The 24,902-nt window shown below is 62.8% G+C and overlaps 9 protein-coding genes across 9 annotated transcripts; 4 read left to right on the forward strand and 5 right to left on the reverse strand.

Moving 5' to 3' along the window:
- Positions 1-155: 155 nt before the first annotated feature.
- On the forward strand, positions 156-2,498 carry COLE_03914 (uncharacterized protein; the record flags this gene model as incomplete). Its single annotated transcript, XM_018424292.2, has 7 exons — positions 156-194; positions 228-270; positions 321-417; positions 450-1,033; positions 1,067-1,983; positions 2,092-2,403; positions 2,436-2,498. 7 exons carry the CDS (start codon positions 156-158, stop codon positions 2,496-2,498), a joined length of 2,055 nt encoding a protein of 684 aa, XP_018275964.1.
- A 163-nt stretch (positions 2,499-2,661) lies between these two features.
- COLE_03915 (uncharacterized protein) lies at positions 2,662-3,758 on the reverse strand (the record flags this gene model as incomplete). Its single annotated transcript, XM_018424293.2, has 2 exons — positions 2,662-2,955; positions 2,988-3,758. The coding sequence occupies 2 exons, from the start codon at positions 3,756-3,758 to the stop codon at positions 2,662-2,664; spliced, it is 1,065 nt and encodes a 354-aa protein (XP_018275965.1).
- A 302-nt stretch (positions 3,759-4,060) lies between these two features.
- COLE_03916 (uncharacterized protein) lies at positions 4,061-7,568 on the reverse strand (the record flags this gene model as incomplete). The annotated part of the gene is made up of 3 exons (XM_018424294.2): positions 4,061-4,469; positions 4,541-6,314; positions 6,371-7,568. The coding sequence occupies 3 exons, from the start codon at positions 7,566-7,568 to the stop codon at positions 4,061-4,063; spliced, it is 3,381 nt and encodes a 1,126-aa protein (XP_018275966.1).
- A 573-nt stretch (positions 7,569-8,141) lies between these two features.
- Positions 8,142-8,993, reverse strand: COLE_03917 (uncharacterized protein; the record flags this gene model as incomplete). The annotated part of the gene is made up of 1 exon (XM_018419845.2): positions 8,142-8,993. One exon carries the CDS (start codon positions 8,991-8,993, stop codon positions 8,142-8,144), a length of 852 nt encoding a protein of 283 aa, XP_018275967.1.
- Positions 8,994-13,578: 4,585 nt separating this feature from the next.
- On the forward strand, positions 13,579-17,061 carry COLE_03918 (uncharacterized protein; the record flags this gene model as incomplete). Its single annotated transcript, XM_018424295.2, has 1 exon — positions 13,579-17,061. The coding sequence occupies one exon, from the start codon at positions 13,579-13,581 to the stop codon at positions 17,059-17,061; it is 3,483 nt and encodes a 1,160-aa protein (XP_018275968.1).
- Positions 17,062-18,982: 1,921 nt separating this feature from the next.
- Positions 18,983-19,267, reverse strand: COLE_03919 (uncharacterized protein; the record flags this gene model as incomplete). Its single annotated transcript, XM_018419846.2, has 1 exon — positions 18,983-19,267. One exon carries the CDS (start codon positions 19,265-19,267, stop codon positions 18,983-18,985), a length of 285 nt encoding a protein of 94 aa, XP_018275969.1.
- A 357-nt stretch (positions 19,268-19,624) lies between these two features.
- On the reverse strand, positions 19,625-22,780 carry COLE_03920 (uncharacterized protein; the record flags this gene model as incomplete). The annotated part of the gene is made up of 3 exons (XM_018426965.2): positions 19,625-21,174; positions 21,208-21,390; positions 21,424-22,780. The coding sequence occupies 3 exons, from the start codon at positions 22,778-22,780 to the stop codon at positions 19,625-19,627; spliced, it is 3,090 nt and encodes a 1,029-aa protein (XP_018275970.1).
- A 185-nt stretch (positions 22,781-22,965) lies between these two features.
- Positions 22,966-23,340, forward strand: COLE_03921 (uncharacterized protein; the record flags this gene model as incomplete). The annotated part of the gene is made up of 2 exons (XM_018425577.1): positions 22,966-23,007; positions 23,146-23,340. The coding sequence occupies 2 exons, from the start codon at positions 22,966-22,968 to the stop codon at positions 23,338-23,340; spliced, it is 237 nt and encodes a 78-aa protein (XP_018275971.1).
- Positions 23,341-24,531: 1,191 nt separating this feature from the next.
- Positions 24,532-24,864, forward strand: COLE_03922 (uncharacterized protein; the record flags this gene model as incomplete). The annotated part of the gene is made up of 1 exon (XM_018419847.2): positions 24,532-24,864. The coding sequence occupies one exon, from the start codon at positions 24,532-24,534 to the stop codon at positions 24,862-24,864; it is 333 nt and encodes a 110-aa protein (XP_018275972.1).
- Between the last annotated feature and the right edge of the window lie 38 nt (positions 24,865-24,902).

Raw genomic sequence — 24,902 nt, forward strand, 5'->3', positions numbered from 1 at the left:
CTGAAGCAGTGTGCTCGTGCTTGCTGGTCTGGTATGCCAAGGTCCAGTCGTCAGGGGCGGATGCATCGTCGTGGCGTGTCATTTCGACGCGTGCCGCATCCCATGTTCCACTCTCCACTCGTCTCCATCCACCAACACTACACAAAACTACCGGGATGTCTGAGCTGTTCAAAGACATCCCCGAGTTCGTCGAGGTAATGTCTCATGCTGCGCCGAGCTGACAACAGACGGACATCGGCGAGTCGCTCTCGGCGCGCACCGAAACATTGGGTATGCCTTCATTCTCATCCTCTCACTGCCCCGCCGGCGGCTAACCCCAGCTTCGTTCCGCGAGCTCGGCCCACCCGACCTTTGCCACGTCGTCAAGAGCTACGGCACCAAGGCGGCACAGAAGGACATTGCGAGCTATCACTACATGTTCGTCGCCCCGTTTCTCCAGCTCACACCAGCTCCGGGGCGGAGGCAAGCTCCTCCGCGTCTCTAGCTGCATATCTCAACTCGTTGCAATTCCACGTCGAGGAGACGCCAGCGTGGTTCGGCAAAGGATCGGGTTGGCGCGTACGGCACGGCACATACTGCTGCTTCAACGCGTTCTCGCGCGTCGACGTGCGCGTCGAGGTGAGGATTCCGGGCGGCGTCGACGCCTATGTCGTCGACCTGCGCGGCGAGCGTCACGAGGCCACACCGGAGATCTGGCAGGAGACGTACCTCTCAGCGCTTTTGCGTGCGATTCGTTACGCAGACGACGCGTCGTACCGTCTCGCAGGCTACCGGAAGCTCGACCCGATCACGACGGTCGAGGGCGAGGTGCGCTTCCTCAAGGCCGCCGAGGAGTTGTTCTTCAACGGCTGGCAGCTTGGCTCCGACCCCGAGGTGCAGGTCGCCACTGTGGTGAGCAACCACCTCACCGCGGGCATCATCAAGTACTTTTCCGACTCGTTCCGACTCGAGCGCGCCGCCAACCTCTTTGAGAAGATGTATGGGCGCGATCCGGAGGTCGCTGCCCTCCTGGCACAGAGCTACATCGGCATGAGTGCGTCTTCCTTTTCTCCCTAGCTGACATCAGACGAGGAGATCAAGGCGGTGCAGGTCATGAACGCGGCCCTCAAGCAGGTCCCGACGTCGTACCCAGTGCTGCTGACGCAGGTCGACTTCCTCCTGTCCAAGGGCAAGGCGGAGTGGGCAAGACAGGTTGCGCAGCAGGCAGTAAACTCCGCCCCGAGCGAGTTCACAACGTGGGCCAAGTTGAGCGAGGCGCACATCGCGCTTGGCGAGTTCGACAAGGCGCTCCTCGCGCTCAACAGCTGCCCGATGTTCACGTTCAACGAGCGCGACCTGCACCGCATGCCGACGCCGCGGCACAGTCATCTCCCGACGAAGAAGTTTATTGCCGACTCGGGCCTGATCGACGAGGAGAGCGCGCGAGACAACGAGGCGGACGTCGCCCTCCTCCGCCTCCCAGCCCCAGGGCTGCGGGGTACCTTTGCCAAGGCGTACGAGCTGCTCACGCTGCTCGTGTCCAAGATCGGGTGGGACGAGCTCCTCAAGACCAGGAGCTCGGTGTTCGTCATGGAGGAGGAGTACCGCGCGCACCGCACCGGCGCGAGCGTGGATGTGCGCGAGGAGAACGGGCATGCGGACGAGGACGCGAGCACGCGAGGCCTGAGCTCACCGCGGGGCGAGGGCGGCGAGGGCGGGGGTGAAGGCGAGGGCGAGGGCGAGAAGGGTGATGGCGAAGGAAGGGATGAAGCAGAAGGCGCCGAGGGCGGGATCGAGAAGCCGCCCGCGGCGCAGGAGGGGGAGGAGGGCGTCACAGTGGAGAGCTACGAGGGATCGGCATTTGCCAACAAGCGCTTGTGTGATCGGTGGCTCGACAACCTCTTCCTGGTGCTGTACGAGGATCTGCGCGTGTACACGATCTGGCGTGCCGAGGTGTCGCATTTCCAGCTGCAGCATATGAGCTATCGCAAGACAGGGACGGAGGTGAGTTGGGCGGGGGGAGAAGAGAAGAGGGAGAGGGCGTGGGTCGGAACGAAGTAGGGAGGGTGGGCGGGTGTGGGATCGGCTGTGGGAACGGCATGCTGACGCCAGTGGGAGATTCTCGGCGAGCTGGCGCTGCGACTGCATCACAAAGACGAGGCCAAGGACGCGTTCCAGCGCTGTCTCGAAGCCAAGTTCAGTGCGCGCGCGCTGCTGCGCCTGCTGGAGATGTACGCGGCCGAGGGCGACCTTGCGCGCACGCTCAACGCAGCCATCAAGCTCACGGCCTACCACCACCGTTGGTACATGGAGAGCGCGTACCCAAGTGCGATAGCACACGCGATCTTTACGCTCGGCCTCACACACGGCCTGAGCAAGATCGAGTACACGCTGCTGAGCATGAACCTGCCCGAGGGGATTTTCGTAAGCACACACAGCGGCGGCGCTCACTCCAGACGCTCATGCGCTCGTACCTCAACTACGGCAAGACGTTCCACGTCGAGGGCGCCGAGTACTAGCGATGTTAGATTATGCACCACTGACCGACGCGGGGAATAGTGCAGATGGTAGTCTACAACAGTACTGTCTATCAGTCGTCTAGTCTGGAGATGCGCCTCGTGTGCGGGGGCCGCGCCGTCGCCAAGTTGGCTGGCGGCTGACAATTGGATACCGCCTGCCTCGCTAATCCAATGCCTCGACAAATGCGGGCGTGGGCGCCTTCTTGCTCGGGTCGACGTAGGCGTACGCATGGCTGTCGTGCACGGCAAAGTCGGAGAGGGCGAGGGGGCGGACCTTGAACCCGTCCTTCTTGGCCGCTTCGAGCCCGCTCCCGCCCCGCTCCCGCATAAACTCGCGGACGGGCACCATCGCTGCGTTCCGACACGTCTCTTTGAGGTCCGAGCCCGAAAGGCCGTCGGTGCGGCGCGCGAGCTCGTCGATGCTAAACTCTGGTGCGAGCTTGGTATGCGCGAGCATCTGGCGTCAGGCCTCGCCACGCCGCCACTCACCAAGTTGAGAATCTTGACGCGCTGCTCGAGGTTCGGCAGGCGGATGGGGAAGCGCTTGGGCATGCGGCGCAAAATCGCGGGGTCGATGTCGTTGGGGCGGTTCGTGGCGCCGAGCACGAGGATTCTGTCCGTGCCGGACGTAAGCCCGTCCCACAGCGTCATAAACTCGGCCTTGAGCATGCCCGTGACTTCGTGGTCGGCTTGGCTGCGCTCGCGGAAGAGCGAGTCGATCTCGTCGATGAATATGATCGAGGGCTGGAGCTTGCGCGCGAGCGAGAAGAGGCCGTTGACGAGCTTGTTCGACTCGCCGAACCACTTGCTCGTCAGGCTCGAGAGGGGGAGGTTGATGAATGTTGCGCCGGACTCTTTCGCGAGCGCCTTGGCGAGCATCGTCTTCCCGCATCCCGGGTGTCCGTAGAGGAGCACGCCGCGGGGCGCGGCGAGCAGCGAGCCGCCCGCCGCGAAGAGCTCGGGGTACGTCAGCGGGTAGATGACGGTTTCGCGGAGCGAGGAGATGATGTCGTCCAGCCCGCCGATGGACTCGAACGTCGTGTCGATGCTCGACGGCGGGATGATCTCGCCCGCGATCGTGCTTTCGTACTCGTCTAGATCGAGGGCCGCCAGCTGCTCCTTCGACAGCCCGGACTGCGAGAGCAGGCTCTCCCCCTTCTCCTTCTTCTTCGAGGGCTGTGTATCCGAGATCGAGGAGAGGACGTATCTCAGCGCATAGTATAGCGCGACTTGCGAGGCGGCGAAGAACGCCACGTCCATTACGACGCGCCCGACATCGCGTTGAGACGGCATGGTGGGGGGAGTTAGGTGGCAAGAAAATGGATGGAGCCGAAAGCGAAACACGCCGGCACGGTGGACGACATGAGCGCCGCATCTCAGCCGCCGGCGGAACCGTACCCGGATTAGGCGGGCAGGTAGGCGTCCGAAACTTGCGTCAGCAGCATCCACACCCCCCACGCCGCTCAGGCACCAACTCTGGCTGGTCTACAAGAGTGATGCATGCTAATGATTCCAATGCTATGTTTCGTCTAGGGGTATGATCTCCTCCTCCGCCCTCCCCGCTACGCCGAGGCAGCGATCTGCGCCTCCTCAACAGCTCTCACGGGCGCCTCTGAGGGCAGCGTCTCGCGCCAGCGCGCAGCCACGTCTGTCCCGCGGAACACCTCGGCAAGCACCTGCCGCACATCGTCGACAAACACAAACTCGATGCCCTCCTTGACGGACGCGGGCACATTCTCGTCAATGTCCGACTTGCACGCAAGTGGCACCACGAGCTTCTTGATGCCGGCGCGGTGTGCGGCCAAGATCTTCTCCTTGAGCCCGCCCACGGGAAGGACCTGGCCATGCAGCGAGATCTCGCCCGTCATGGCCACGTCGGGGTCCACCGGCGTCTTGGTGAGCAGCGACACGAATGCCGTCAAAATCGCCGTGCCGGCCGACGGGCCCTCCTTGCCAATACCGCCCTCGGGCCTGGCGTCAGATGTGTTCTTCCCCAACCTCGCCCCTTCCATTTTCCAAGGTCGCTCCGCGCCGCTACTCACATGTGCAAATGGATATCCCGGTCGTTCACAGTCAGATCCGCCTCGCTCTTTGTAATCCCCAGCAAGAACGCATTGCTCTTGACCCACGACAGGGCAATCTGCGCACTCTCGCGGATAACCTCGCCCAGCTTGCCCGTGAGCTGCAACCCGCCCTTGCCAGGCATGCTCGTCACCTCGATGGGCATGACCGACCCGCTCCCGTTGCCAAGATAGCCCAGGCCCGTGCTCACGCCCGCCGGCGGCGCCTTGTTGTACAGCCGGTCCTTGTGGTACACGGGCGGGCCGACGTAGTCCTTGAGGTTGTCGACGCCGACGCGCACATGGATGCCCTCGGGCACGGTGAGGGGCTGCCGGACTGCTGTTGTCGTCTTGGTCGTCTCGGCGGCGTCAGACTTTTCGTCACCGGGCAGACGCTCGCTCTTAGGCTTAGCGTCGGGGGTCTGCGTCTCCACTTCGCCCTCCTTGACCTCCTCCTTCGGAATCTCTGCAGCCGGTTCAGGAAGCGCCTCTTCCCCGAGGTCGTTCACAATCTTGAACGCCGCCTTGCGGTACACTTTGTCGATGTGCTTCTTCAGGTTACGGACGCCCGACTCGCGGCAGTACCAGCGGATCAAAGTCTCGATCGCCTCGGGCGTGATCTCAATGTCGACGTCCTTGAGCCCGGATGCCTCCTTGGCCTGCGGGCTCAAGTACTTGTCGGCAATATTGACCTTCTCAGCCTGCACGTAGCCGTTGACCTCAATCACCTCCATGCGGTCCAGGAGCGGCGCAGGGATCGTCTCGAGCACGTTGGCCGTGCACACGAACAGCACGCGCGACAGGTCGACGGGCACGTCCATGTAGTGGTCGAGGAAGGACGAGTTCTGCTCTGGGTCGAGCATCTCAAGCAGCGCCGATGCCGGGTCGCCATTGTGCCCGCGGCCGAGCTTGTCAATCTCATCAATGAGAATCAGCGGGTTCTCAACCGCCACTTTCTTGAGCGCCTGGATAGGCTTGCCGGGCATAGCACCGATGTACGTCCTGCGGTGACCCTTGATCTCGGCCACGTCGGTCAGGCCGCCGACAGAGAAGCGGAAGAACTGACGCCCGAGCGCACGGGCAATGCTCTTGCCGATCGATGTTTTGCCCACACCGGGCGGGCCAGACAGACAGATAATCTTGCCCTCGACAGTTCCGCGGAGCTTTCCGACAGCCAGGAACTCGAGGATGCGGTCCTTGACGTCCTTGAGGCCATAGTGGTCCTCGTCGAGCACCTTTGTCGCGTGCGCAATGTTGAAGTTCTCAGACGAGTGCACGCCCCACGGGATCTGCGTCAGCCAGTCGAGGTAGTTGCGGGTGACGTTGAACTCGCTCGCCGCTGGCTCAAGGTGCACGAGCTTGTTGAGCTCCTCGTCAAACACCTTCTTGACGCCCTCAGGCATGGCGAGTTTGGACGCCTTCTCCTTGAACCGCTCAACGAGCTTGTCCTTGCCGTCGCTCTCCATCCCGAGCTCCTTCTTGATACCCTTGAGCTGCTCCATCAGGTAGTACTCGCGCTGGCGCTTCTGAATCTTGGACTCGACGTCGCGCGAGATCTTGCTCTGGAGCTGCGCGTTGATAAGCTCCTTTTTGAGGATCAGCAGCGCCTTCTGCAACCGGTCCTCGACGTTGAGCGACTCGAGCACCGACTGGAGGTCGTGGACGTCGCCAGTCGACACAGCCGCCGCAAAGTCGGCCAGCTTGTCGGGCTCGTCAAAGACGTTGGCGGCCGAGTTGGACATGGTGAAGCTGGCAACTGCGTGTGAGCCCGATTTACAATCTCATTTATGCTGCGTCATCGATAAAACTCACTCTGCTCGCGGAAGATGGGTTGGAGCTGCGCAATCTCCTTGAACACGGCGAGGATCTCGCCCATGATCGCGCGCACCACCTGCGAGTCCTTCTTGTACGGTTCGAGGTCAAGGTTGGACACGTTGGTGAGCGAGATCTCGGGCACGAGAGGGTGGAGGAAGCCGATCTGCGAGGTAGGCTTCGAAGGCTCGACGACATCGCCGTCCTCGCCCTCGACCTCGCCCTCATGGAGCGCCTCGCGCGTCTCCTCGACACTCGGCACATCCTTCTCAAACGATGCGACCTCGGCCTCTGCCTTCTCCTCGCTCTCAGCCACCTCGTGTGCGGCGGGCGGCGCGGGTGGTGCCGACGACGGCGTGACGAGCTCGTCGATGTGGATCCGGCGGTGAGGGTAGAGAACGGCAGTGAGCGTCTCGGGCTTGTCGGGATCTTCGTTGTCCGGCTGTCTGTTCTGGTCGGCGCTCGAGAACACGCTCGTGATCTGCGCGAACACGCCGACGGGGTGCACCTGGTCCATGCTGGTGATGACGTCCGAGTCCGAGTCCGAATCCTTGAGCAAGAAGGCGCCGATGTACGGCTGGCCATGGGTAATGAGCTCGCGGATCGCCTTGATGACCGCCGGAGAGGTGATAGTCACCGCCTTGTAGAAGCCGGGGAAGAGGGGACGGCGGGTGATGGGCAGAGCGAGGACCTGGGGGTACACGTCGGGGATGGAGGGCTTGGCAATCTCCTTGCTGCCGCCCTTGCCGCCGGGTGGTGGTGTGCCGCCCGATCCCTTGGACGACGACATGGGAGCCGAAGTGCCAGAACTAGACGATGACTTGGCGCGCACCTCGGCGGCCTCGCCCTCCTTGCCTGCCTTGTCCTCCTTGGCCACACCCCGCTTCTCCTCTGCCTCTTTACCTTCCTCAGCCTCGACGGCCTCCTCGGCAGCCGCCTCGCCCTCCTTGCCCTCCTCGTCTTTCTCTTTGGCGTCCTTGTCTTCTTTGAGAGCGCTGTTCACCCATCGCTTGTCCTTGAAAGAAGCGCGCGTGGCGTGCAGTGCGCGCGAGAGGGACGGGCGCGAGTGCTGGAGGTAGTCGGATGCCAAGCGTGATGGCCCCGCCACTGGTGCGGCAGTGGCGGCGCGGAGGGCCGCGGGCGCAGCGGCGGTCAAGCGCCGTGGAGCTGATCGTGCAGCAGCCCTAAACGGCAGCATGATAAATTGTCTAGTCGGTGTAAATTGTAGAGTCCAGGTCTAGAATGTGTGCTAAGTGACGTTGGGAGCGATGAAAGAGCCAAGGAGAGGGGTATTGTTGCGAGCAAGATGGTTTGGATGAACGCTTGGTCATTGACGGACGACATGTCGGAGCCTCCACCTCGCAGTCATGCAGTCACCCAGGGTGCAGGCAAGGTGGCACCTCGGCTCGAGCCAGGCCGCCCAGGCCGAAAGCCCTTCGACTATAACGGAACCTATTTTCCCCCGCCTCCACCGAATATGCTAGTCGTTACGAGGTGCATGCCCAATGTCCTGTCTTCTATCGACCACTACCACTTCTTCCAGTCTACTACTCATGAGCTATCATGCCCCCGCCACGCAAGCATGCTGGGGGGAACCGCAAGCATTATTGTTTGCAGGGGGGTTACGGAGGATGAGCTCAAGTCGAGCGAGAAAAATGTGTAGTCACAAAAGCAAAAGTAAAGTGTTCAGATTGATCGCGTGGCGCAAACCTCGGGGTTCGGTATATCGGCCGAAACAGGCACAAGATAGTCGTTGCTGGATCGCCGGTCATCACGTGGATCGGCGAAGCAGGCGGTTCCGCATCTCGAGACCAGCCTGCTCGCGCATGCGGCGGTCCTCTTCGTCGTCCTCGTCGTCCTCGTCGGAGTCGGGCTCACCGCTGAACACAATCACGTCACCCTCAGACTCCTCGTCTGAGTCCTGCTCTGCAGCAGGGGTGCAAGTGATGATGGGAAGCGATGGGACAGATGATGCAGCGGACACGACCGATGCCACCGACTCGGTGGGCGATGTGGGCGAGTAGCGCAACTGCGACTGCGAGGGAGGAGTAACAACGAGCGTCACGCCACCAGCACGGTTCGGCGAACGAGTGGGGGTGGCGGGCGTTGCGGGGAGCGAAAACTGGCGCCAAGTCCGCTGCGTCGATTGCTGGGTAGGAGGCAGGGAGCCTTGACGCGAGGTGCGGAAGTACGGCAAGGCCGGGAGCTCGTCAAGGTCGTCCACTTCGCCATAGACGGGTGGCATGGACCGGGGACGAGCCAGACGGCCGTTTGTACGCTCGCGAAGGAAGGGCGCAAGACGCGACGAAGGGCTGTCAGGCGTCATTGGACGGCGAGGGGCGACAAAGTCAAACGTTGTCATCTCGTCCGTCGGCGTCTGTGGGCCCTCCGAGTCCTGCGAGTCGATCGAGTCGCTGCGGCTCCCGCCCATGCGGTGCATCTTGGCCTGGATCTGGGCCAGGCTTGGAAGACGGCCATTGGGGCGGTATACAATGGTGGCCTCGGCGGCGCGCAGGGCGTCCGACTGCGTGCGAGCATGCGCCACGGCAGCTGCTTGCTTCTCTGCCTCGATTGCGAAGTCGCGGCCCGAGAGACGCGGAAGGGCGCGGTGGAGTTGGCCCATGCTAAAAAAGGCAGTCTCAGGGGACGGGTTAGCAGACTTGGTTGTGAGGATGACCTCTTGCGCGAAATCGTAGTGGGACAAGTCGGGAGATGAAGTGAGAGCTGGTAAAGAGTTAGCGGAATGACGAGCGTGGTCGTGTATCAAAGAAACGTACAGCTCTCACGCTCACGACGCTCCTTGGCGTGCTCGACCAGTTGCCAAAGTGGACGGCCGGTGAAGCTGCCTGCGCGTCTCGACTTCTGTCGGGGCCAAGTGCCGGTTGTGGACGCATCCCACAAGTCGGCAGATGATTCGAGCGCGGGAGCGTCCATGAGGTCGGCCATTGATGTGTGTATCTTGGATGGCGAGTTGGGGCCCGAGCTCAGGGCGGCCTCGGCGACCGACAAGGCGACAGTGCGAAGCGTGTTGTGAGAGTCGGGAGAGGGAGAGGGAGAGTCCCACAAGGGCTGGAACGTGAGAGGGAGAGACACGGCGGCCATTATTGGGGGCTTGTCGTGCGTGGATAATAAGGTAGAGGAGGTGAGGGTGAGGTTTGGGGGGAAATAGCGTTCAGGATTATTGACTGTGAGGCGAGACCAGCTCGAGGTTTAGTAGACGATGGGAGTTGATGGTTGCTGCCTTCGAGGCGGAGGTTGCCAGAACCTTTGTGTGCGGTTGTTGGGTCACTACTGTCACCTGTCGCCGGGAGCAGGGCGAGTGGGTGGCGGGGGTTGGGAACGCTTGAATATCGAAACAACTCTACTGGAGAGCCGTGTCAAAGTGAACGAAAAGGATGCGTTGGGTTGTTGAACTGGACTGGGAGTGTGTGAGCGAGAGGATTGTGGCGGGGGGTTGATGAGGAGTGTGGGGACGACTAGAGAGAAGAGAGAGAGGGGAGGCGGGGTAGGAGGGAGAGAGGGGGAGGGTGGTAGCGGAGTAAGAGTTGAGGAGAACGGAGGAGAGTATGTTGATAAACCGACTAGCGGCGCGAGATGAGACGGGACGGGATGGGACAAGAAGAGGGAGGGAGAGAGAGAGAGAGAGAGAGAGAGAGAGGAGGAGAGAAGAGGAAAGCTAATGCCTCTGTTTTGTGCGGTGCAGCGAAGAGTGGATGGAGGGGGTTAGAGGGAGAGTGTGTTGTGTGTCGAGAAAGACAAGTCAAGAGATCGACAACACTACGGGGGGCGAGACGGGAGAGAGCGAGAGAGCGAGAGAGCGAGAGGAGGGCGCGAAGAGGGCGCGACTAGTGAGAAGGAGGAGCGAGCGACAAGGAGCGAACGCGAGCGCAACGGCCGCCACTGAGGGACTGAGAGGAGTGCCACATTCCAGGAGACGGAAGGCCTCCAGCCACTCTTGATCCATTACGGCCGAGGGGGCCAAGCGATTGCGAGTAAGAACGCACGGACGCGGCGGCCAACAAGCAAAGCCCGTGGATGGACACACAGAGGTTCAGAGGGCAGCAGCGGTCCGAGCGTGTCAAGTAATGACAGCCAGAGTAGACAACAAGCAGAGCCTTAGCCCTCGCGGCGCGGCGCGGAGGAGGCAGAGTGACGGCCGCCGCTATAACGGCCCGTCAAGTTGACTGCTTCTGTCACCCCACTCCCCACCCTTGCACGTCGTCCTGTGGCCTGTGCACAACGGCGCTCTGGATCTCTGGCTTGATCGGCTTGCGGTTGCCAGCTTGCCAGCTTGCCAGGCTGCAAGATCAAAACCCTCTAGCTCCTCTCTGCTTGATCTGGCTCCTCCTGGGAATTTGGCAGGTTGGCACATAATGACCTCCTTGCCGCCCTTGTCGATCCACACGGACCGCCAATTCAACCTCGGACGAGGCCCCCCGCGCCCCCCCCCCATCGCCCATTCTCATCATTCCTCCATCCTCAATTGCTCAATTCCTCAAAGCCACAAAGCAAAAGAAAAGCCACCTGATCCGGATCCCGACGCCGACGCCGACGCCATGACTTACCAAACGCGCACAACTCGTTCTGTCTCTCTTGTGAACTCGAATTTGCTTCCGACGGTCGCGAATGATCAATGGCTGACTTGCGGCCTGCAAAAGGCAAAGTGGGGGGCAGTCGACGGGGGATGATGGCTGGGGATGTCACCGGTGGTCGACAAGTCGAGAACGGTCGGGGATAGGAGAGTGAGTGTTGTGGGCTAGGGGATTGTCGGAGGAGGGATGGGGTCGAGGGGGTCGAGGGGGGCGAGCAAAAGAAAGGACGGCCCTCGGGCCAGATTGTCGAACGAGTGAAGGAGTAACCAGAGTCGAGGCAAGTCGAGAGTGGAGTGTGTGTATTTGAGAAGGCGCCTTGTTGATCCAGCAACTTTGGGCCGTTGTTGTTGAGGGAGAGAGGAGTGTCGAGAAGAGAAGAGCGACGAGAAAGAGAACGGAGATGTCGACAGAAGAGGGAGGTGGGTGATATGGGGCGAGTGCCCTGCTGCTCCATCGCCATCACCCAGCAGCGAGCAGCCACTGCACCCTGACACCCCCCCCCCCCCCCCCAGAGCCCAAGAGGGGAAGTCTGACAAGTGAGGATCACTTCTTCAAGGGTTGCGGGAAGTGAAGGGCCAAGGAGCGAGGGGGAGGGCAGGGAGTCTGCAAGGTCTGCCAGGGAGGCTACTTCGGGCCTGCAGGGGCGGGGTGCAGGCTGAACACGCGACAGGCTTCACTAGGGTCTGTCAGAGGGATTCCGGAACAAACCCTAAAAGGGAACAAGGGCGTTCCGAAGGACACGGTATCAGACAAGAGGGGACAGATAGGGCTTCCATCCGACAGGTACCCTGCTTATTCCCTGCTGTCCGATTCAAATCATCGCGCTATCCCCGATATGCCCAACCTTTACCCTCATACCCTTACTTCTAATCATATCGCAGCCAATAATAGCCTTTTGCAGCCAACGCCCCCGCCCGACGCGTTCCAAGTCGCGTGGTCGTGCCTGTTTCCTCTTGAGGCGTCGTTTTAGTGGCAACCCCGTATCAGCTTGCAGTTGACGTGCTGTACTGTACATGGGGTGAGTTTGACCGCGTGCAGTGCTGTATACGTGTAGTGCAGATGACCCATTACTTACTTACCCCACCAGGCGCGCCAGGCCACCAGCCTCCCTCCAGGCCTCTCCAGATTACCAGAAGTCGCGTAATAAGATAGGTAATGTCCCTGACGCGCCTCACGACGAGCGACGAGGAGCGAGCAGCCCATGAATGTGACTGACACTGAGACACGCGTGCGTGGACAATAAAGGTACGGCATATCGCCCATCACCCATCTCATGAGACGCGTCGAGGATTTTTGGCTTCTAAATCAGGCTCGGCACATGAAGGACAAGGATGCAAAGGAGGCGCAGAAGCACAGAGCGATCCGTGTCGCGCGCGCCGTGCTGTGCAGGGAAGGCACTCGCCAATCGCCAACCGCCAATCCGCCAATCCGCCAATCTCACCCTGTGTCCTGTCCCCGCCGTTTCATCCTAGCACCACTCTTCTACTGTCCGTAGCTTCCAAGCTTGCATCTCATCATCTCATGTACAGTATCTCTCTCACTCACGATCACTCAATTGCTCCACATCTCTCGACACATCACGTACTTTACAGGTCATCTGCACCTTCGGCCCCCACTTCTCACTCCGTACTCTGATCGACTCTCCAAGCTCCTCCATGCAGCCACCCATGCCTCAAGCCTCTTCCCAAGTTTACCGCGCTTACGACTGCTTATTACCTGCCACTCTCCTTTTAACTGTGGCCTGCCACACCACGTACACCACATCACACCCTCGTAATCCCCCACCATGTCCATCGGCCGCCAATGCGCATGCATCCAGGCCAGACCAGCTCGCTCATACACTTCCCCTTGCCAGCCATCTCTCCTGACGCTGTTCCTGGCTCCAGGCTCGCGCTCGCACTCGCACTCGCGCTCACCCTCGTACTCCCTCTCCATGACGCCGTACGCCGGCTGCGGCGGAAGCCGAGTCAAGGCCTGATGACCTGATGACCATGGTACTGTGCAGGGGCGCGGCAGGACGGCATACGGCGGCTCCGACCCTGTGGGACGTTCCGCTAACGTGTTCTGTAATCTGCAGAAGGGTTGAGCCGAGACTCAAGCTGGCCAGCTGCCAGGGGCCAGTGTGCATCTCTGTCACCGTGGGAAAGCTAGCCGATCACCCAGCCGATGGTGGCGGCGATCTCAAGATCCAGCTTCACTGCCTGATCTGCACTGCTCGCCATCTCGCGATCGAGATGCAACATTGCCCATTGCCCATTCACATTCATGCATTCATTCATACATCGGTAGATGTTCTGAGATCTGAGATCTTGTTGACATCGTCGTCAACAGCCGCATTTCTCGCTCGCCAAGCCAGCGCTACTTTCGCCGTCTCACATGCTCTTATGTAATCACGCGCTGATATCGCGGTTTGATCCCGCTGCCATGTGTCATGACTCACCCTCGGCCTCTAATCTCCGGATATCCAACATCGGCTGGCTGAGAATGCAGCACAAATCGCTCGCAACGCCACCCACCGTTCCTCTTCATCAGCCTCATCTTGCCCATCCAGCGTTATAAATTCATGCCATCCATGCTCATGCTCCTCGTCCCGCACATCCACTCACTCTCTCCAAGATGGTAACCATCCCCACTCACCTGCCGACGGCCTCCCTCGTCGTCGGTAACATGCACTGCCCCAGCTGCGTGGAGAGCATTACAAACCTCCTCGCCGCCCTTCCCTCCGTCAAAAACCTCAGCGTCTCTCTTCTTCTCCACCGCGTAACATTCGCCATCGACACGAGCATCGGGAGCTCGCGCGTCCCTACCAGTGTCGACCGCGTCGTCGAGCAGGTCGCGCACACACTCAAAAGCGAGGGCGGATTCGAGGTCGCCACTGAAGGCGGCGATGTCGAGCCTACGCCGGCGGCCACGGGCGGCCTGCTAGACAGGGTGTTTGGCAAGCGGCGCGCCGACAAGGCGTCCAAGATCGCCGAGGAGCGCCGCCGCCGACACCTGGAGCACTGCGAGGCGTGCCAGGCTGAGGAAGCGGGCGAACGCCACCCGTCGTCCACCTTCCCCGCTCCGCCTCCCGACCAAGTCCTCGTCACCACTCTCAGCATCGAGGGCATGACCTGTGCCTCGTGCACGTCGAGCATTAGCAAGGCCCTCGAAGGCGAGCCCTCGATCCTCAGTGTTGAGGTCAACCTTCTCTCATCGTCCGGCACGGTTCGGCACAAGGCTTCCCTCTCCGCCGACGAAGTGGCGGCGATGGTGGACGATGTCGGCTTCGAAGCTGAGGTGCTCGAGAGCCGGCCAGAAGCGCCAGAGAGAGCGGAAGAGGCGCTGATCAAGACCACTCTCTCGATCGAAGGAATGACGTGCGCCTCGTGTTCCGGCGCGATCGACCGTGCTGTCCGCAAGCATCCCGATGTCACGGACGCCGCCATCGACGTCCTCCTCAACAAAGGCGTCTTCACCCACCGCCCAGCCCTCACGCCTGAGGCGCTAAAGGATATCGTTGAGGACGTTGGATATGACGCCACCATCGTCTCCTCCGCCCTCCTCGAGCGCAAAGGCGTGCCCGGCTCGCGCACCGTCACCGTCGGCGTGCAGGGCATGTTCTGTGGCCAGTGCGTGATCAAGATCAACAATGCCCTTGCCGCCATGCCCCTCCTCTCGTACACTCCCATCACGCTCGCTGCGCCGGTCTCTACACTCACGTACATTCCCCGTGACCCTCTCACTATTCGAGACATCCTGCGGGACCTCACGGCCCTCGCGCCAGAGTTCCACGCTGAAGTCGTTCGTGCCCAGTCACTCTCTGAGCGCTCGCAGGAGATCCAACGCCGCGAGGTCCGCCTTCTTGCCGCTCACCTCGCCGTAGCCGTCTTGTTCGCCATCCCGACATTCATCATCGCCATCGTCTCCATGGTCCTGCTCAAAGCCGAGCACCCCTTCCGCCGCTTCTGGGACCAGCCAGTCTGGGGCGGCGCCAACCTCGGCACAGTTGTCCAGTGGCCGCTCGCCACAGCGGTGCAGTTCGGCGTCGGATGGATCTTCTATAAGCGCGCCTTCAATGCTCTTTGGCCGCACCTTCGTGCCCTAGTCCCCGCCCCTCTTCGGAGCAAGAGCATGCGCCGCCTCCCCGCCCGCCCGCTCACATGGCGCGCCCTCGTCTCCTTCGGCAGCATGGACCTCCTCGTCACTCTCTCCACCACAGTGTCCTACTTTGCGTCTATCGCCATGATGGCCCTCGACGTCAAGGCCGGACCCAAGAGCATGAGCGTCGGGACGTACTTTGACTCGTCCGTCTTCCTGATCATGTTCATCCTGCTTGGGCGCACAATCGAGGCATATGCCAAGAGCCGCACGACTGATGCCGTCGCGCTGCTCGGCAACCTGCGCCCCGCCACCGCCCTCCTTGTGGAGGAGGCCAATGCGGAAGGCGAGAAGCGTTTGAGCACGGACACTGAGGACAGCGGACCGCACGAAGTTCCCGTCGACCACGTCGAGTACGGCGACGTGATTCTGATTATGCCTGGCTCGCTCCCTCCGACTGACGGAGTCGTTGTGTCGGGCACGTCAAAGTTTGATGAGTCGAGCCTGACGGGTGAGAGTCTCCCGGTGACCAAGAATCCCGGCGACGAGGTATACACGGGGACGACGAACCAGACTTCGGCGATTCACGTGCGTGTGACCGGCCTCGCTGCGGAGACGATGCTGGAGCGTATTATCCAGGCCGTGTCCGACGCGTCGGGGCGAAAGGCGCCGCTGGAGAAGGCAGCCGAGCGCCTTACGGGCGTCTTCGTCCCCCTCGTCGTTTACTTTGCCCTTGGTGTCCTGGCGTTTTGGATGGGCATGGTCTACGGTGGCCGCATTGCGCCGCACCACTACCACGGGCCAGGCGGGCGTGCCTTCTTCGCCCTCGAGTTCGCGATCGCTGTCCTTGTTGTGGCATGCCCGTGCGGTATCGGCCTCGCTGTTCCATGCGCCAACGCGGTCGGAAACGGGCTTGCGGCCGCCACGGGTATTCTTGCCTCGGGCGGCGGCGAGGCATTCACCGCCGCCACGGCTGTCACAACGATTGCGTTCGACAAAACCGGTACACTTACTACGGGGCAGAGCACTGTGACGGACGAGTATGTCCCCGAGACAGAGCTGGGCGCGGAGGTCACGCGCGCACTTCGGGCGGTCGAGGCTCAGAGCACGCATCCGCTTGCTGTAGGCCTCGCGTCATACCTCTCCGCGCAGTCCTCTGCTGCGCTCGAAGTAGTCGAAAGCACAGAAATCGCCGGGCGCGGCCTGCGCGCCACGGTCGCGGGCGAGCGCACCCTCGAGCTCCTAGTCGGCAACGCCGCTCTCCTCACTGAGAACAATGTGGACATTCCCCCTTCTGCCGAGGAGACGCTGGCTCAGTGGAGCACGGACGCCAAGTCGGTCGTGCTGTGTGCTGCGCGCCCCGCTGGTGCAGGCAACCCATTCGTCCTCACCGCCATGTACGCGCTCGCGGACGCGCCGAGGGAGAGCACGGCGGGCGTGCTTGCCCTGCTCCGGCAGCGGGGATACCGCGTCGTGATGCTGAGCGGGGACAACGAGGTCACTGCGCGTGCGGTGGGCCGCCTCGTGGGCATCACCGCAGAGGACGTGCACGCCGGCGTGGGGCCACAGGGCAAGGCAGCGGCGATCGCGGAGATGCAGGTACGCCGCGTTGCTCCCCGCATCGCCCTCGGTCCCCTCAAGCTCGGGCGCAAAGAGGTCGTCGAGCGCGTCATGTTCGTCGGCGATGGGCTGAATGACGCGGTCGCGCTCGCGGCCGCCGACGTCAGCGCCGCCATGGGGCACGGATCGCAGGCGACGCTGGCGAGTGCGGATTTCGTGCTCCTCCGCTCCGACCTCGCTGCCCTCCCGAAACTGCTCCGGCTCAGCTGCAAGGTACGCAACCGCCAGTGGTTCAACCTCTTCTGGGCTATGATCTTCAACACTGTGTTCCTGCCTATTGCTGCGGGTGTGCTGTTCCCTGTTGGCTTCACGCTGTCGCCGGTGTGGAGCGCGGTGCTGATGGCGTGCAGTAGTATTAGTGTCGTGCTGTCTAGTCTTGCCCTGCGCTGGGGCCTGTAGGCTCGTTATGTAGCGTAAGATGAAGTGTTAGTACAATGGAGCAGCAGGAAGCGTTCGCTCGTAATGGTACATCAAGCAATGTAAACCCGCGCCCGCCTACAACATACACACCCGCCAAGTACACCTACGCGCTTTCCATGAACCCCCGGAACAGCTCCTCCCACCCGTCCCACGAGCCCTGGGGGCACGCGGGCGGGCTCTGGCCCCTCTCGTCACTCCACGCATGCTGAGGCTCGTACGCCGGCGGATCGCGCAACCGCGTGATCCGCTCGATTCGCTGCGCCCTGCGGGCACGCACAACCCGCCTCACCCTCTCCAACACGGCGAGGGCCGCGCGCGTACGCGCCCCGCGGCGCGCCGCACACGCGCGCAAACTCTCCAGCGCGCCCTCCAGAACGTCGAGATCATGCACGCTCCCGCGCCCCGCGAGCTCGGCATACGCGACCGCCATGCCGGCGGTATACGCGTGGGCGGCGTACGCGCACTCGCCGCGCGCGACGAGCTGCGCGACGCCGGCGGCCAGCGCGTGCGCGGCGCCCACGGCGCGCGCGAGCGGATCGATCCCTGCCGCGAGGAGGCGCACGCGCTCGTCCCCCACCACAAAGTAGGGCCGGTAGAGGCGCACGATGGCGTCGTGGATTTCGATGCGCGAGATGAGTCCCGGCACGCCGGCGGCGCCGGCACGCGCTGCGAAAGCGTCGATGGCCGCGTGGGCGGACGCCAGGCGCGCCGCGAGCGCGCCCCCCCTCATCGTCTCCGATTGCGCGCAGAGGAGGTCCGCCCACGCGACGCGCGACGCGGCGAACGCCCACCCGTCGCCCGAGGGCGGCGGCACGGGCGGCCGCTCGCACGGCAGCGCGAGGCGCGCAGCCGCCGTCCTGCCGTCAGCAGAGCTAGGCGAGACTCACGCATGCACAATGTGCAGATGGTACCATGTACGCCGGGCGGTCTCGCCGTCGTCGTGCGCGAGGAAGAGCGCGGAGCGCGCAGCCCCCGCCGCGACGTACGCGCGCGCCGGGCTGTCCTCCGCCTCCGCAGCCGCGGCGAGGACGGATGCGAGCGCATACGCTGCGTCGTGTGGGCCCGAGGCCGTGCAGTGCCGCAGCAACGAGTCCGTGAGGCGCCGGAGGGCGGAGGTCGGCCGCTCTTCCGCCGCCGCGCCGAGGAAACACATGGCCGCGCGGAGGGCGAGCCCCGCCGCGTCCTCCCCCGGAAAGAGGTGGGCCGGCACGTACCCCCACAAGCGGTTGAGCGCGTCGAACGCCGCGAGGTGCGCGGCCTCGTCGGGCGGGAAGAGCGCCGCGAGCGCCGCTAGCTCGGCTGCCCCATCGCCCTCGCCTACACCGTCGGCGTCGGCGTCCACTGCGCCATCGACGTCGTGCGTCGGCACGCCGTTCATAGCGTGTACGGCGCGCGCGTCGAGCCCGCCCAGCGCGGCGTACGCGCACCCGTCGCGCAGGCCGGCGCGGTCGCATGACGCGCAGGGATGTGCGCGGTCGCAGCGCAGCTTTAGGCGGCGGCAGCGGCCACACACGCGCGTGGCGCGCAGCCGGCGCCGCTTCTCGGGGGCTGACATGAGGCGAGAGGACAGAGTGGCGAGAGACGAGAGATAAGATGCAGAGGTGGCGTCGGGGTTAAGTGGGAGGCATGGTATCTGATAAGTGGTTGGGGAGGGTGAGCAGATGGGCTGAACCCAACCGGGCTACCGGGCCGGAGTTGGCCGTAGGTCTTCATTTGCTCGCTCAATATGTATTCGGCCGTCATGAGCGATGCCGGCAATCAGAGCGTGCACATCAGCATCTCCCTACATCCGCTATCCCAAGTTTGGGCAAGATAGCCAGTGCGGCTCCGCATCTGCTGCGTCGCGTCTGCTGCGCCTCAACGAGGAGCGATCCTCCATTAATGACCTCGTCCCAATCGTTCAGGCATGGCCCAGTCCAACTCGCCTTGCCTGTTTAGCCTCCGGGTGGCCTCTGCATTCCAGCTGTGAACATGGAAACGGCAACCGCGTCGGGTGCACTGAGGACTCCGACTCCAGTACAAATCCTCGAGTACGAACCTGAGCAGTAGCATGAACCGGAGCAAGACTATGAAGGAGTAGAAACAGGTGAAGGAACAGGAGAAGGAACAAGCAATAGCCAACAACCTGTTTCGTCCTCAACCGTTCACACAACCTGGCATCTGCCAGACTTAGTGTGTAGCTCATACGGCCCGAGACCTCCCTTGCCGCCTAACTTGGGGTCTGACGCAGACTCGCTTGGTCATGCCTAGCCAACGACTCCGCCGCTTCCTTTAGCTATCGCCGTCTCCAGCCGTACGCGCTCAGAGACACGAGGCTCACAACCCCGCGCACAGTCAACACCCTCCGTATCACCCACCGCCCTCTGGTTCACACTTTTGTGCATTGACCAAGATTCATCACTGCTGCGCATCGTAATGATACTTTGGACTTTTTCATTTCCAATGTCAAATTTAAGACTTCCATCTAATTTTTCCCATCATTGCTCTAAGCACGTCTGCATCATGTCTAGGCACATCTGCACCATGTCTAAGCACATCTGCATCATGTCATAAGCTTCGCGTTCAAACGGCGCAGCTCCTGCGGCGTGAATCGCAGAATCACACTCAACACGCGGACGAGGTTTGGCCGCATCTCGCGGTGCTCGAGGAACTGGAGGATGACGTTGCGGAGGTATTCGAGATTCACCTCCTCCTCTTCTGGTTTTGGCGAAGCGGGCGACGCGGGCGTCTGCGCGCCGGACGGCGAGCCCGACCCCGACGGCTGGGGCGAGGGCTGCGCCTGGCCCTGGCCCTGGTTGTTCTGGGTCTGGGCCCAATACCCGACGCCGGGGCCGCGCTGCCGCTCGAGCAGCTGCGCGCTGCTCTGGACCTTGCGCAGCTCGTCGCGCAGCGTGCGGTTCGCGGCGCGCATGCGCTCCGCGGCGGCCTTGGCCTCTTCGAGCTGCGCCGCGACGCTAGCAGCGCCACCTTGCGCGGTGGCGAGCTCGTCGCGCGCCATCCGCTCCGCCTCGGCTGCGAGCGCGACGTCCGCGCGCGCCGCCTCGACTTCGGCGCGCAGCGAGCCCATCTGGCGCTCGAGTTCGCGCCGCGCCGCGTCCGCCGCGTCCAGGCGCGCATCGCGCTCCCGGCGCGCCTCGGCGGCGCGCGCCGCCTCGCCCTCTTTCGCGCCTAGCGCAGCGCGAAGCGTCTCGAGCTCGCGCACACGTTGCGCCAGCTTCGCCGCCCAGTCCTCCTCAAGCTCGGTGCGTTCGCGCTCCAGTGCCCGCACTCTTGTTTTCAGCTCGGAGATCTTGGCCTCGGCGCGCGCGTCCGCGTCCGCCAGCAGTCGCTGCACGTCCACCGCCCGGCTTGGGGACGGGGCGCGAGACGGCGGCGCCGAGCGCCGCGGCGCATCCTCCAGCAGCGCGAGCTGCTCGCGCGCCTCGCGCAGCTGGAACTCGAGCTCGTTCGTGCGCCCCCGCAGCGTCTCCAGCTCGGCTCTGGCGCCCTCGGCCTCCGCTTGCCGCGACTGCAGCGCCGCAAACTGCTCGCTCGTCTTCGCTGTGAGCTCCTTCACGCTCGCTTCGAGGGATGTGATCTTGGTTCTCTGGGCACTCAGCTCCTTCGCGTGCGCCGCCTTGGTCGTGATCATCTCCAGCTCCCAGGCGCCTTTGCGCGCCGCGAGCTCCTTGTCCGCGCGCTCCTTTGCCGACGAGAGCTCCCGCTCGAACCCCTTGCGAAGGTTGGTGACCTCACGCTCCTTGTCCGCCTTTACCCGCTCGACTTCCTCGAGCGAACGGGTGCGATCCGCACGGGCTTCGGCGAGCTCGCGCGCCATCTCCTCCTTCTCACGCTCAACTTTGACGTTCTTTTGCCGCACCGTCTTGAGTAGAGAGATGGCCTTTGTCCGCTTCTCCTCCTCCTCTTTGGCAGTTTGTTGCGCCTTGAGCAGCTCAGACTTCAAGGAGCCTAGCTGTACAAGGTCCCCGGCCTTGGCGTTGAGGTTGTTTTCAGCGACTGAGAGTTGCTGTCGCAGATTCTTGATGAGGTCAGTCTGCGACGTGCCCTCAAGGCGGTGCGTGTCGCGCAGCTCCTCCATGCGGGAGTTTTGTACTAAAATTAGCACGATTCCGTAGACGCACTCACATGCCACCTTGTCTCTCATCCGCTTGAGCTCGTCATTCATCATGTCGACCTTGCCCGTGACCATGCGAACCCACCCCTCGAGCGCATCTGGATCCGCGATGTTGTCGAGTGGTGTGAACTCCTTGAAAACCTTGTTGGCTGCGTGTGTTTGCGTGAGGAGTTCAGTGTAACGTCTGGAGAGGTCTGGTGTGAGTAGGCAGGTGTGGAGATTCTCACCTTCGAAGCGCCGCTCTGAGTCAGCGAGGCGGGCTGTGGCGTCGTCATCGGCAGTAGTAGTGGACTCTCCGACGGCGGCAGCAGCCACGGCGGCTGGGTCGGCGGTGGTGATCTTGGAGGAGGCGGGTGCGCTCTCCACGAGCTCCTGGACTGATGGCCCGGCATGGGGTGTGGTATCGGGCGTGGCCTCGGGCGTGGCTTCGGAGGGCTTAGGCTTGGCCTCGAGGTCGTCGGGGGTCGTGGTCTTGACCTCTGGTGCAGTATCGGGCGCGACATCACGCTGGACCTCTGGCTGGTCCCTGGGATCCTCGACTTCGACCTTGGGCTCTTGCGGGGCATCAGCCTCGGGCACAACCTGCGCCTCGGCCATGAGCTCGACTTTCGCTTCAGGCTTGGGCTCGACCTCGGACTCGGCCTCGGCCTGCCCCTTGCCCTTGACCTCGGCCTTGATCTCCTCCGCCGCCTTCTCCTCCTTCTCCCTTCCCTTCTCCTTCTCCGCAGCAGCCGCGGCAGCAACCGCCGCCGCCGCGCCCTTCTTCTTCTTCTTCTTCTTGTTCTTCTTCGTTGGCGCCGGCGCCACAGCCTCCTTGTTCTCGGCCTCGGAATCGGGTGCTTCCTCCGGTATGTCGGCAGGAGCGGCTTCAGCGGGTGTTGCGGCGGGTGTGTCTGCGGGCGGCCCCGACGACTCTGGGAGCTTGGCCGGAGTCTCCGCGGGTGTATCGGGTACGGACGGCGGATCCACAGCTACAGCGGGGGCGGGCGCGGCGGGCTCAGCTTCTGGCGGCTTGGCGCCCTGTGAAATGCCCTTCTCTGCTCCCCCGGACTGCGCGCCCTCGCCCGCGCTCTTAACCTCGACTTCCGCGTCATTCGCGCCGAGGCCGGAGAAGCTCGCGCTGCGCGCGACGGCGGGCGGCGCGTCCCGCCCCAGATCGACGGAACTCGGGCGCCCGTCGAGGCTCGTACGCAGAAACCCCTTTCTGAGCCCCGCTAACGCGCCTTCCGCGAGATGCGATGCGCTGACTGGAGACGTGGAGGGTGTCGGGCTAGGCGCACCTCCGCTGGCACCGCCGGCTCCAGCTCCGGTTCCGGCGGCACTCGCTCTGGCGTTCGCTCCGCTGGCTCCGGCGCCGCCGCTGGCGCTGGCTGCGCTGGCGCTGGCGCTGGCTGGGCTCGCTGCGCTCGGTGCGCTCGCTCCGCTCGCGCGCGGCGTGCCCGGCCGCGACGGGCCCGGACTCAGGCTCTGCGCGTGCGCGGCTTGCGCGGCGCTCAGCGCGCGCGCTTGCAGCGACGAGCCGGTCGCCTCGAGCTGGGTGACGGCGGCTTTGAGGCGGTCCGAGAGGCTCACCCCGCTGAACATGGTGTGGGCGATGATGAGGTCCGTGGAGGGTGGGATGGAGATTGCCGGTGCGGCACGTGGCCTCCACCGCACGTTTGGTATGTTGGGAGAACGGGGGGGGTTTAGGATCGGTGATCTAGATAGAGTATCGGCCGAAGCTGTGCGAAGCTGGCGACCGCGTCAATGTTCACACCACTCTATCCACCATGAGAGTCGACGACAAGAAAAAGTTTTGGGTGCTCGCGGCTGTGAGTGTGCATAGATGGGATGAGGGTGGGTGTGGGCGTGGGTGTGGGCGTGGGTGTGGGTGTGGGTGAGGGGGAAGTGGCCACCGCCGGTGTCGAGCAGCGCAAGGCGGTAGCTGCAGGAATTGGTTCTGACGCCAGGTTATCTTGGGCTTTACACTCAAGGGCCTTTTGTGGCTGGGCCTCGGCGGTGCCATCGTGGCCGGCTGGAGACGCTGGCGGCGCCGACCGGACGGCGATGTCCTCGTCGAGGGCTCGGGGCCGAGCGAGCGCCAGGCGCTGCTGGACGGGGACGGGGACCGGGGTGAGCGGGGGGACGCGAGGCAGGTAGTCTAGAGGGACATGCAGTGCGGAACGTATAGAACGATCAGAAGGCGGACGGAGTCGATGTGGATATCTGGTGGCATGCGGAAAGAAGGCGGGAGGGGTGGTGTGGGCTGTGTTGACGACATCATGTGCTCATGCTGACAGTATAGTAATCTGTGAGCCCGCGAGTGGCCTGAAAGCGTGAGGAAAGCAGATGGGTCTGCGCAATATTGTGGGCTTGCATGCTTAGCACATGCTCATGTATTTACGAAGGTGCCGAGACCGAAACTGGGTCGAGGTGAAGCTGCCCGAGGGCACTCTGAGGAGAGGGGAGAGAGTGGTGGAGAGAGAGAGAGAGGAGAGTTCTGCGGTTCATCCGATGAGGTGGAGTCGGTGACGCAGTGGTCTACAGGACATCTCCATCTCCATGTCACTCAAGTAAGCTGAGACAGGCGGCCGCTCTCAGCGTCTCAGTCGATCCCATCGATCGACAGACCTATCCTGGTTTGCAGTTTCTCAGTGCACAATGGGAGGGCTTTGCGGTTACGCCACAGTCATTGACGCGCCACTTCATCTCCACCTGGGCCACAATCGCAACGACCGCCACGACCGCCACGACGGCCATGAGCACGCCGTGAGCCTTGAGGGTTTGACCTGATGGGCTTGAGTGATCGCCGCCACCGGCCACGCGAGACGGAAGCAGATCGACGAAGCCGCGACACGCGAGACCGCGCTGGTTTCCGACCGGATGCACCGGCGCTCCGGGGTGATCATCTACCCTGAGGCCCTGAGGGACCCTGGTGTTCGGGATGGATCTCTCCTTCGAGGGCGTTCTGCGGCGCGTCCATTAATCTGTAGGGTGGGAGATGGCATTTGGGGGCCTTCGAGTAGCGTTAGTAGTAGCGTTAGTAGCGTGAGGTGGGGTTAGGTTGCGGTAAGAGCATTGGGTTGAGAGAGAAGAGGCCAGAGGTTAGCGCCCGAGTCTAGGAGAGTTCGGAGGAGACGTGCGCGCGAGGACGCACTGACCGCTGTGGGCATTGGGCGTGCCACGGAGGCGGTGGAATGCGTGCGCCTTGAAGCTAGGAAGAGATGATGATAGAGTTTATACAGCATGCGGTCGAAGCTGTCGACGAGAGAGAGAGAGAGAGAGAGAGCGAGAGCGAGAGCGAGAGCGAGAGAGAGAGAGAGCGGGTGCGCGGGTGATGCCGAAGGAGGAGGGAGATGAAGCACAGTGCGGAGGGCGAGAGAGCCCGGGGATGCCGGGGGCGTCGCAAGGAATACCAGGGAAGGAGTGGCGCGAGTACGTACACCTCTAGGATTCTGTCCATGTCGTCTACTCTCTCATGCACTCTCTTCCCGCATGCCCGTTTCTCTCTCTCATGGTCGTCAGCAAACATTGCACTGCTACTACTGTACTCTTTTCTCTGTCGCTCACTCACTCACTCACTCACTTTCTCATCTCTTTATCTGCATCTAGAGAGAGAGATTCACGACAGCCTGCAGCCTGGTTGCTGTTCGGACGAGACGCACAGACCACCCATCGACCTGGACTAAGCATTCCAACCCCTTGTTCTCCCTCAACTCGCCTCTCT

The sequence above is a fragment of the Cutaneotrichosporon oleaginosum genome (genome assembly GCF_008065305.1).
Source record: "Cutaneotrichosporon oleaginosum strain ATCC 20508 chromosome Unknown ATCC20508_contig03, whole genome shotgun sequence".
NCBI lineage: Eukaryota > Fungi > Basidiomycota > Tremellomycetes > Trichosporonales > Trichosporonaceae > Cutaneotrichosporon > Cutaneotrichosporon oleaginosum.